The following is an 11,973-nucleotide window of genomic DNA, read 5'->3' as shown; positions in this document are numbered from 1 at the left end:
ACACACTCACTCACTCACTCACTCACTCACACACTCAATCACTCACTCACACACTCAATCACTCACTCACACACACTCACTCCCTCACACTCATGCGACGCACGCACGTTTGCGCAAACACACACACAAACACTCACTCACTCACTCACACACACACACACACCACACACACTGACATAGTTAGGGCTTTTTACCTTAGTAATATATTTAAAATACATTTATTTCATACTAAGTATAGTTCAAATTTATTAACATATTTACTGACAGATAACTCAAGACTTACGAATATAAATTTCTTTATTAAACTTTACTTGGTGCACAATGCACTTTTATTAATATTAAGACTAAAATGTGTTTTAATGTCACTTTTGATGAGGATTGCATGATCATTGAATAATATCAGATTTTAAATTGAACAAAAAATTTAAGTTTACCTGAAGTATGCTTGCAATAGTTTCACTATAGCACAATCAAATATCTTTAATTGTACTTCAGCACTACTTCTGTACAATTACAGTGCATTAAGTACAAAATTAGTTGTTCCAGTTTAGCAGACTTTAAGTATACCAGTTTAGTATACTAAAACATTGAAAACAAGTGATGGAAACACCAAATTTTTTACTAAAAATGTTTACACTTGCTTGAGCTTGTTTTTGACTTAAGGGTTAATATGAATAATGGGAGATGGAAACGCATTTGCTGAATAAATTCCTACATGCGCATTAAAAAAAGTAATGTGACTTTGTGCTATGGGACGGTAAAACCTGATTAACCAGCAGACAGATCTCGTTCCACAGCATCTGAAATGTTATGTTCATTCTGAAATGCCTGAACATTCTGTTGTCAAAATATTGATGTATAGCCTAATTGTCTCCCAGAACTGTCTTATACGACTGCGTTCCCAAACAGCAGCATCCGCCTCTGAAAGCAGTGACCCAATTTATTTTGTTTCGTCTGCTCGCTCTAAAGCGCAAGTAAATTATTATATAGGAAAATTATAATATTCAGCGGCATCTCCTATTTTTCTTAGTGATTTATAGTGCCAGTTTATTTTGTATTTGTGCCAGACGATTTTGTTCTCTTTGACTCATTGGATGGAAACGGTGCTTGTTCGCAAATGTTTTATGCGATATTTCAATTTTGCGCAACTTTGGATAGAAACCCGACTAATGACACAACTTTGACCAAATGACGGTTATTGCCAGTTAAATTCAAAATATTTAAATGAATAAATAAAAATGTAGGTAAAAATAATCTATGTATGTTTTCCACACAACTTTCAGTAAAAAATTCATTTGAATTGTTTTACATTTAGATTTACCAATAATTTAGGGTACATTTGGAAAAATGCTTTCTCAATAAAACAGCTATTGGTTTCACGTGATATTAGTGCTCTCAAACGATTAATCGCATCCGAAATAAAAGTTTTGTTTACATAATATATGTGTGTGTACTGTGCATATTTATTATGTATATATAAATACACACACATACAGCATATATTTAAGAAAAATATGTTACGTTTCTATATGAAATATATTTATATATAATATAAATTATATGAATGAAAATATATGTAATTTTTTTCAAAATATATAGGTGTATGCATGTGTATTTATATATACATAATAAATATACACAGTACACACACATATATTATGTAAACAAAAACTTTTATTTTGAATGCGATTAATCACGATTAATCGTTTGACAGCACTACTTGATATATTTTATCAGTGTAACTTATCTGCTAGTCACCAAGCTTAATCATTAAATACCATTTTGATATTACAAATACAAATATGCTTTCCCTGTTGGTGAGTTTTACTGTGTTACAGACAAACTGTATAGATTGACAGGTAACTTGTTGACAATTTGGCCATTTTGACTCATAATTTCAGTGGCAGGCCTTGTCTGGCCAACCGAATGTTAATTTCTTGACCAGATTAACCTCTGATTTTAATATTTATTTGAATTAAAATTATACAGATATTGCAAAACCATAACAATGTCCCCAACATTGTTGACAGGCAATTCATATATTCCTTAACAATAGGTCACATTGGAGATGAAATATATATATAAAACAAAAAGAACATTTAACATAATGTGTTCAAAATGTCAGCTGCAGAAGAAAATATAGTTTTATGATAAACCATTTTTAGTTTTCAGGGGGATGTTTGGTTTGTAACATAGTTGACAGAATTTGTTTTATGGATGTGTGTAAAAATAAATTTTTCTAAGGTGTTTAGATTGTAGAAATAAATTGAATATATCATTTATTTTTACAATATAATGTTCAGCATTTTTTATTCATTATTTTGAACTCAAGACTCATTAATTAAAAAAGCAGACTTTGCAAAAAAATAAAAATAAACTGAGTTAAGGGACAGACTGAAAAACAGGGTGCACATAATATGTGTGCAATTATAGTATGTATTCTCTCGATGTATAAAATATCTTAGAAAAGTTGTTATATAATAATCAATGGTACCCTAAATGATGTAATGACCCTAATACATAGTGTCTGTATGTGTGTCCTGCAGGGCATGTTTCTGTGGGTAACGGAGGTCAGACGGCCACAGCAGAGGAGAAGAAAGAAGACGTGATCGGTACGGTGGAGTGGAGCACAGCTACGGTAGAAAGCCCAGAGAAAGGAGACTCACCTGATATCTCAGGTAAACATTCAGACCTCACTCAGGACTCTCATGCGTTACTGAAGATGGCATCCACAGATGTGATGAGAGCTGTACTGTGTGTGTGACCCCAGATGAGACGCTGAGTTTCTGGAGGGGCATCGCTGAGGTGGGGCTGATGGGGGAGGTGGTGTCCAATATCCACTCAGAGCTGCTGAGTCTGCTGAGAGGAGTTCAGCTGCGCACGGATCAGAGCTCTCTACAGGACGCAGGTCAGTGCTTCATCTGTGACAGGTTTGTCAGCCCTAATCAAAAACATCTGAACCAGATGCCAGTTACAGATTCACAAGATGCCAAATAGAGATTCATAGTATTTTGCAACAGATATACCTTTAACTTTTTTCAGAACCTTAAGAGGCTTCATTAAAAGAACACGTTTGTTACAGAAAACCTTGCGAACCAATCACATTATAGCTAAGACATCATTGCATTACTGTCAGAATTACCACAACAATGATCAAAGACCCATAAACTGAATCCTACCTGCTGCAAAACTGTCAGTGAGTTTTCACAGAAAACTCCAAAAATAATAAATAAATCCAAAATGAATTAGCAGGCAAGCTGTCGGTTCAGTAAATGAAAAACAAGCACTTTATTCAGCAGTTAATTTAATATGAATAGGACCGTCAAGACTTTTTGTAAATGATATACAAAATATATACAGTAGTCAACATTTGAAGTGGATTAAAAAAGTTAATCAAAGTTGTCCTGTTTTATTTTAGGTTTTGATGTCCTTAAGAATATATATTTGTGGTATAAGTACCAAAAACCATCTCAATATATTTTTACAGCTCCTCTCTCAGGAGCTCTGCTGAGAACAGGTCTATTTTGGCCTGTCTAATTAATATTCATGAGCCATTCTGATTGGCCTGTTGTTTTCTGAGTGACGCACGTCCAGGCCAACCACAGGTAACTGGGGTCAGCCGACGTCACAGCGCTAGCTGGATAATTGTGGCTGGAACAATAATGTAGCTGTAAAAATAGTTTCCTGCTGAAATTGAAATGTATATACATCTTCATCATGACTAGATAGACACGGTGAGTTTGTCTTTACTACACACGTTAGATGAGATCCACCTCATAGTAACAATCCTGTCAGATCCTCCATCCTTTGAGTGAGAGTGTAATGTTACTGGTCGGCCGATCTGGTTTCGTGGTTAAAGTTAACCTTTTCCACATGTTTCCGTGTTGTTGTTGTTGCTCAGCAATGGCATGGACGCGATGTTGTCTGGGGGTTTGGCAAAAGGAGAGTGGGACTGTGGGCGGTGCTCGGGGTGGTGACTGAAGGCGGTGACTGTGTAGTTCTGACGTCAACTTTTTACAGAAGTCACAACGGTTCGTGAAAAATCACAGCTACTTTATGCAGGCTGTGTGAATTTTAGTGTGGACTGACTGTTTTGAAACTTATATGGTAGTTAAATAGCCCCTAGACCTCAGTTATCGTGAAAAAAGCCAGGAAATTTCAGTTTTGACAATATGGGACCTTTAATGTTGAGTTGGTGTTTAGTGTGTGTGTGTGCGCGTGAGATGTGATCATGTGATCTGTGAATCTTGCAGAGATTGCGGTTCTGAGTAACCTGGCACAAGTCTTTGACCTGCTGGACTCCATTAAACAAATTCTGAATGTTCGACGGCAAATGACGGACCCAGAGCAGACGCAGGTCCTCAGAGCACTGACAGGTGAGTGAAGAGACAGTACGATACCATTTTTTCAGAACCGATCCGATACAATCCATTCCAATCTGATACCAGCACAGTATTATAAACTAGGTTAGTGGTGATTCAGCAGCGGAAGATAGCCTACTCATGAAAAATCATGAGTGCACAATAATTTTATAAAATCGAAACATGTAGTGAAACAACATTATTTGGTGGGGAACAAATAAAAGTTAAAAAGTGTGGTAATAAATCTGGTAAAATCTTACACATTGCTCTTTGTATTGTTGTAAAATACATTTGTGAACACACAAGTAAATATATTTATATATAAAATATATATTATAAAATTAAAAGACATTACTTTAAATGTGTAGCACAGTAATGAAGGCAGCAACATATGATAGATAGGACAGAACAAGAAAGACTATTAATAATCTTTCATTGCGCAAAAGTATTGCAATACGAGAGGGTATGGCTCCAATACAGATGCGCTTGAAGCAACACGGAGTCACAGCGCTCCGCATTGAAGAGTTCAAAGTACAAAGAGAAGAGATACTGATGCTTAGTGTATTATATCTGTGCAATAGTTTATTGAGCCTTTTCTTTTAACAGTTTTAAATCTCAGTTATTGTGCGCTCTTGCGCTCGTTTTGACTGTCGTAAACCAAACGTGACACGCAGTTTGAATGCTGAATGGAGAAAGACAGACAGCCGCAGCGGAGAGAAGAGTTAACATGATCTTGAATGTAATGACTCAAATATTCATCTGTACCTCACATTAAACTATGGAACAGCTTCAGAACACTTGAAATATAGTGCACCAAAACTTTATTCTGTTTTGTGCCTTCCGTGGGGCTTAACAATAACACAGAATAGGATATGCACAATATAAGATTTGGATCGGTCTCGTCTGACCGATACCCGATCTGGCAGAAAATGCCAGTATCGGAGCCGATACCGATACTGAATATCGGATGGATGCATCCCTATTTCAGACTTGAACTTTTAAAGTAGGCTGCAGAAACGTCTTCCTGATTGGTTGAGATTAATCCCGTCCGAATCTGCCACGTCTGTGTTTTTCTCACACAACCTCAGTAATAACTCCAGAGCAAATTACCTACTGTTTTTCTGCAAACTCAGTGATCCTCTGAGAAAACGAATCCCGTCCAAATGCAAATATCTGTGATTGTTAACGCTATTTAGTTTTTTCACAGCGCGTTTCCTTGTGTGTTTTGGCCAACGTGAACTACTGTAGATGCTCTTACTACTGCACACATTTTTTATATGTTTGCCTTCCGGCAAAGAAATAAAATAATGAAATGAAAAGCCAGATCATGTAAACTGTTAAGACTGGCTATTGTAATATCAGCGTCAGATAAGATTACTCACCTTCACTCAATTACATAATGTTTTAATTATATATGTACCTTTACGAAAATTTAACGTGGTTTTACTACAAATAAATAAAAAATAAAATAGTTAAGCTAAAGTAACCACAAATTAACCATGGTTTTGTTATACTAGCCATAGCTTAACCATTGCGTTTGTAGTAAACCTGTGGTTATACTAATGGCAAACAGTCCACATGATGATACGCAATGTACACATACAGAGAGTGTGATCTCTGCAACGCCTAGATGTACAAAACAGACCCTCCCATCTCTGTAATGAACACAGAGATGTTAGTCCTATCTGAATCGGTACATAAATCAGACGTTGGGTGATAGGAATCAAAACTCAAACGTAGTTTAGAAAACTAGTCCCGTCCGAATAGGGCTTTAGACTCGTTGGAAAAACATGCCTGTGGTGATATTTCTGCAAAATTACATTACGTTGCTTCTTGCACGCTTTGCGCCACTTTCAAAGTTCAGTTTTATCCCACATAGGTGAAAGTGAATGTGGCAAGGTTTTTTGTTTTTTTTCCATGGTTGTTGTTTATATCGTGGCAGTTGTTTGGAAATGAAAATTTAATGCTCAATAACGTACCACCTACACCAAACCCTATTCTAAATCTAACAAGTAGTGTTGACAAAAGCAAACATGGGATGAAAATGTGTTTGCTAAAGAAACCATGCCCTTTAGCTTGATTCTACCAGTCTGAGCTTTTTTATTGAGTGTCGTGACTCGTGTTTTGACTGGATTTGTTCCCGAGTGCTCAATATTACAAGTGCAGTGCTGTTCCAGCTGAGCTGCTGATCAAGTTTAGTGTGTTAGATCAGAAATATTATCTGAAAGCAGAGTTCAGCTCCAACCTTGATCAAACTCGCCTGCTAGTAACTTTTGAGTAAACCTGAAGACCTTGTTTAGCTTGTTCAGGTATGTTTGATTAGGGTTGGAGATAAACTCTGCAGGAAAGTGGGATCTCGAGGGCCAGAGTTGAGAATCCCAATAATATAATATAAATGACTAATTAATGAATGAATCAGTGAAATGAGTATATAAATGGTTTAATATGAATATGAATTAATTAATTAATTAATATAAAAGAAAGTAAAACACAACACAAATGTATGGTTGCTGTCTTAAAGCTACTAAGAGTTCTTGGATCCCTCAAGTGAATGAGAAAAGCCATACATAACTGGCTCTGTGATGTCAAAATGTATTCATTTACAAATTATACACTATAATAAAGTGTCATAACAACAAATGCAAGAAACCTTGTTAAAATAAGTCTTTCTTAACCAATATTTTGCCCCTTTGATCATAATTTGTGAGATAAGGAATAAAAGTTGGTGTTTTACTGCCGCTAGTTCATTACAGCTGGAAACTGAAGTGCACTGTATGTATAGGTATGTTTTTTTAGGGTTTTGCAAAAATGTAGAGGCTGTAGAGGATGTTTTTTCAATGAGCCTGGGTTCCTTCTCTGATGACGTTTACACCGGCTCTAGGGCTGAACAATTATCCCTCCCCTCCAGCAACCTGTTGCTTCACAACAATTAGTGACTGGTCCAATCAATTCCCAATAAACAAAATAAAGTCCTGCCCTCTTTTCTTTCTCATTCGAGAAGTCGTTTCACTCACACATACGTCACAGTTGGGAAGAAAACACAATCGCAATTTCCATTTCATGCCATCTTTGAGGGGGGTTTTGACATAAGCATTGTGCTTATAAGGGCACTCATTACCGTGGTAAAGTCACAGAGTAACACTTTATTTTAAGGACCAATTCTCACTATTAACTAGTTGCTTATTAGCATGTATATTTCTAGAATGTTGGCAGTTTATTAGTACTTATAAAGCACATATTAATATTAAGGCCCGTTCACAGCAAGAATGATAACTATAAAGATAACTATATTAGTGTCCACACCAGCGGATGATATCGTCTGTTTATTCTCGCTCATCTACCGCTTTACATTCTCAAGCTCTTTATAGCAGTATTGATTCTGAGTGGCTGTCAATGATTTATCGTTCATCAGCTGGAAAAAATTGTCCTGAAAGTGATTCCAACGATATCGTTTCTCTGTGCCTTTATCGTTATAGCTGTGGTGTGGACCCTGCTATTCTTAAAAGGTAGGGTAGGCGATTTCGGAAAGGCTAGCAATAGCAAGCTAGCTTTGAAAGCAAGATCCCCTCCCTCCCTTCACTTTGTAAAGCCCCGCCTCCCCCAAAACACATGACCAGAGGCTAACCAGCGACACGATGAGAGATGGCGTTGGTGAAGGATTGAATGCAACGCTGTCAGATTACCTCATGTCTCATTCACCGGTGAGAAAATATATCATGTATCATGTCTGCGCAAACAGGGTGCGCAGAGGTATGCAAATACATATTTGACAGGCAGGCAGGCAGGACAGCCTATCCTAATGTTCGGACCGAATATTTTGATAGGACGAACATTTTATGGTCCTACGCCTTCCACAGACAATATAAATACATGTAGACCACTTAACTTAGTGATTGCTATCGAGATGTGAAGAGACTTTTACCAGCATAACAAAAAATGTTTTTGAACCAAATCACCATACCCTGCCTTTATTGAGAACGATTTTTTAGAACTATGTCTTTATCGTTATCTTTATAGTTATCGTTTTTGGTGAGAACGAGCCTTTAGTCTGCATGACCATACTCTAGATCCCTAAATCAAACCCCATACCTAAACTTAACAACTACCTTATGTAAACATAAGTTAAAAAAAGTTACTCGAGGCTGTGCTGTATTGTGAATAAATCACAAATGAAGGGCGTTGTTAGGCACGACCATAGACTGTATAAAAACATGGACGTAGTGTCCGTGACGTCACCCGTAGGTTTCGAAGAGCATTTTTGAAGCTGGCTGCTGAAGCCACACCCACCTAGCTCGACGGTGGTGACAGCAGCGGCAATCCACCTGTCACTCAAGTGGCCACGCCCTTAATTATGCAGAACTTTAAGGCTTAATATAATTTAAACGGATGAGTTATAAAAAAAATTCACCCCCCTCACAGTTTGTATGAAGGGCAAAATTAGCTATATAGACCAAAATCATTTTTTGAACCAGGCTGTAAACATGTTTTTTTTCTGCTGTAAAGTTGGGCATTTTAACATGGGGGGTCTATGGGATTGACTCCCTTTTGCAGCCAGCCTCTAGCGGCCAGTCGATGAATTGCAGTTTAAGTCACTTCCGTGTTGACTTCACGAGAGAGAGCGGGAGGTTGCCGCTTGGGCACGACGCGAAGCAGAAGGGCGTGGTCTCAAAATTAAAGATGAAAGATGCAACATAACACCAGCAGTGGTCACTCATACCTCATTAAATAAGTAACAAACAGTTAATTTTGCAGAAATACATAATACATGACACAGTTTTAATGCTATATTATTGATTGTTTATGTTGCTAAGGTTGTTGCGCAGTGATACACAGAACCGCTGGGTGAAGCGGTCATAGCTGTGCTTTATTTTGAATAAAATACAGCTGCTGACCAATCAGAATTGAGGACTGGAACTAACCGTTTTATAATAACTATTAATAAGCAGCAAATCAGGAGTTTAATAATGCAAAAGAGACTTTCAACCTACTCTGCCTTTAATATTGAGAATGATTTTTAGAACTATATCTTTATCGTTATCTTTATAGTTATTGTTCTTGGTGAGAAAGGGCCTTTAGTCTGCATGACCATACTCTAGATCTCTAAAGGCCATTCACACCAGCAATGATAACTATAAAGATAACGATAAAGATATAGTTGTAAAAATTGTTCTCAATATTAAAGAATAGCAGAGTCCACACCACAACTATAACGATAAAGGCGTAGAGAAACTATATAGTTGGAATCACTTTCAGAACGATTTTTTCCAGCTGATGAACGATAAAAATATTGACAGCCAATCAGAATCAATACTGCAGTCACGAGCCCGAGAATTTAAAGAGGTAGACGAGCATGCGCTGAGAATAAACAGACGATATCATCTGCTGGTGTGGATGATAATATAGTTATCTTTATAGTTATCATTCATGGTGTGAACGGGCCTTTAATCAAAACCCATACCTAAACTTAAAGGGTTAGTTCACCCAAAAATGAAAATTCTGTCATTAATTACTCACCCTCATGACGTTCCAAACCCGTTAGACCTTCGTTCATCTTCGGAACACAAATTAAGATATTTTTGATGGAATCTGAGAGCTCTCTGACCCTCCCATAGACAGCAAGGATATTACCACGATCAACACACAGAAACATAGCAAGGAGATCGGTAAAATACTCCATGTGACATCACTGGTTCAACCGTAATTTTACAAAGCTACGAGAATACTTTTTGTGTGCAAAGAAAACAATAATAACATAATTTATTCAACAATTCTTGAATTTCCGTTTCCGTCTTCCACCATTTTGGAGAGTACCCCAGAACGTAATGTGTATGTCCTTCCTATGTTTCTGTGCATTGATCGTGGTAATATCCTTGATGTCTATGGGAGGGTCAGAGACCTCTCAGAATCCATCAAAAACATCTTAATTTGTGTTCTGAAGATGAACAAAGGTCTTATAGGTTTGGAACGACATGAGGGTGAGTAATTAATGACAGAATTTTCATTTTTGAGTGAACTATCTCTTTAACAACTACCTTACTAACTATTAATAAGCGGCAGATTAAGAGATTAATGATGCAAATTCAAAGTTAATAATCTATGAGACTGACCAGATCTCACTATTAAAGGTTTCAATTTTCTGAAAACAGTGCCATCTCTTGTGTGTATGTTTAGCATTGGAACAGCAGGTGGAGGAGCAGAAGCGGCAGCAGACACTCAGCTGGTTGTCTCAATCCCAGGCCCTCAGCAGTCTGGTTCTCCCCTCCACGCCTCCATCCAAACGCACTCCCAAACGCCCCCGCCTCCAGCGGCCCGCCTCCACCACCGTGCTCGGCACATCCGTCGCCCAGCCGCTCACCCTCCAGCCCCAGCAGTTCACCGTGCTCTCCCCCATCACCCTCTCCTCCATCGGCCAGTCGTTCGCAGTGGCCGGCCTCAACCAAGCCTCCAACACGGTAACCTTACACGCCCTCCCGGCCGGCTCGCAGCTCTTCACCAGAATCGCCGCGGGTTCGGATGGAAAAACTGATGCCATCGCGCTCCATCCGGCGTCTGGGCTCACGCTGCTGGGCGCCACAGCCGTGCCGGACCACGGGCAGCTTGTGAGCCCCGTCGAGCTCGTCCAGTTCACGCAGAAGACGACCTCCGACGTAGCCCAGGACGGTCAGGTGGTGGCAGGTACGGTAATGATGCAAGAGAGCGTCGTCAGTGTTGTGCAAGAGGACGAGAACCAAGACAACACCACCCTGATCGAGATAGACCCGGCCGCCGCCGACCACAGCGTGAGCGTCATGGAGCTGCAGCTCGAGGGTGAGGAAGCCGAGGGTGGAGCGACTGTGGTGGAAGGAGGCGAGGAGGTGGTGCAGGGTGAGACGGAGGAAGAGATACAGCTGGATGCCAATGGTCAGTTCCACAATTTGCCCGTTGTAGTGGTGGAGGAAGAGACGCAGGGCGCCGGCAAAGCTAAATGAGACACGACACACTCACACAAACCACCCTCAGAGACTGACGGACCGAATCAGACAGGGACGGGGATTGTGTCGCCCCAGGTGGAGTTTGTGTTTGCCCTTCCAGCTGTCTCGTTTTTTCATTACTCTCTTCCTGCACAGCCAAGCTCAGCTCTTCAAGCCTGACTTGTCACGTATTTGTACAAGCAAGTTCAGTATTCCTTTTTTTTTTATGTGCGAGAAGCAACAATTTGTGAAGTTTCGTTGGAACACATTCAGTATTTGCTTTCGTTTTTGAGTGTGGAAGTTTAGATCGGGCACTTATTTTTCAGTTTCCCTTTGTTTCAGTGCCAAAATGTCATGTTGTAGCCAGATTATCCACTTTGTGAATCTCCGATCTGAAGGTGAAGACTCACAGTTCATGTGATATTTAAGACACTCCCGTAATGAGAATTGAGACTGTCTGTGGTCTTTTTGTACTTTCTGACATCAGGGTATAACTGGCACTAATGTTGGTGATGTTTTAGCACAGTGGTTTTTAACTCCGGACCTGGAGACCCGCAGCACTTCAGTTCATGCAGTGCTCTGCTAGTGATATTAGAGTCTGAAAATGTGTAAATAAAGGAGGTGAAAGTGCAGTGCTTGGGTTCGCAGGATCAGAGTTGAGA

General features: G+C 39.1%; 1 protein-coding gene across 7 annotated transcripts in view; it reads left to right on the top strand.

Moving 5' to 3' along the window:
* LOC107556889 (glucocorticoid modulatory element-binding protein 1-like) overlaps positions 1–11,508 on the top strand; it is a 24,126-nt gene extending 12,618 nt beyond the window's left edge. For all 7 annotated transcript variants that reach the window (XM_016240129.1, XM_016240134.1, XM_016240130.1 and 4 more), the window contains 4 exons: positions 2,547–2,678; positions 2,771–2,908; positions 4,254–4,376; positions 10,533–11,508. In XM_016240129.1, the coding sequence (XP_016095615.1) occupies positions 2,547–2,678; positions 2,771–2,908; positions 4,254–4,376; positions 10,533–11,329 (1,190 nt within the window). In that variant the 3' untranslated portion in view covers positions 11,330–11,508. The remainder of the gene's footprint in view (positions 1–2,546; positions 2,679–2,770; positions 2,909–4,253; positions 4,377–10,532) is intronic.
* The last annotated feature ends 465 nt before the right edge of the window (positions 11,509–11,973 follow it).

This window comes from Sinocyclocheilus grahami, unplaced genomic scaffold (genome assembly GCF_001515645.1).
Source record: "Sinocyclocheilus grahami isolate Dianchi unplaced genomic scaffold, SAMN03320097.WGS_v1.1 scaffold582.1, whole genome shotgun sequence".
Taxonomy (NCBI): domain Eukaryota; kingdom Metazoa; phylum Chordata; class Actinopteri; order Cypriniformes; family Cyprinidae; genus Sinocyclocheilus; species Sinocyclocheilus grahami.
This window is presented reverse-complemented; position numbering and strand designations above follow the sequence as displayed.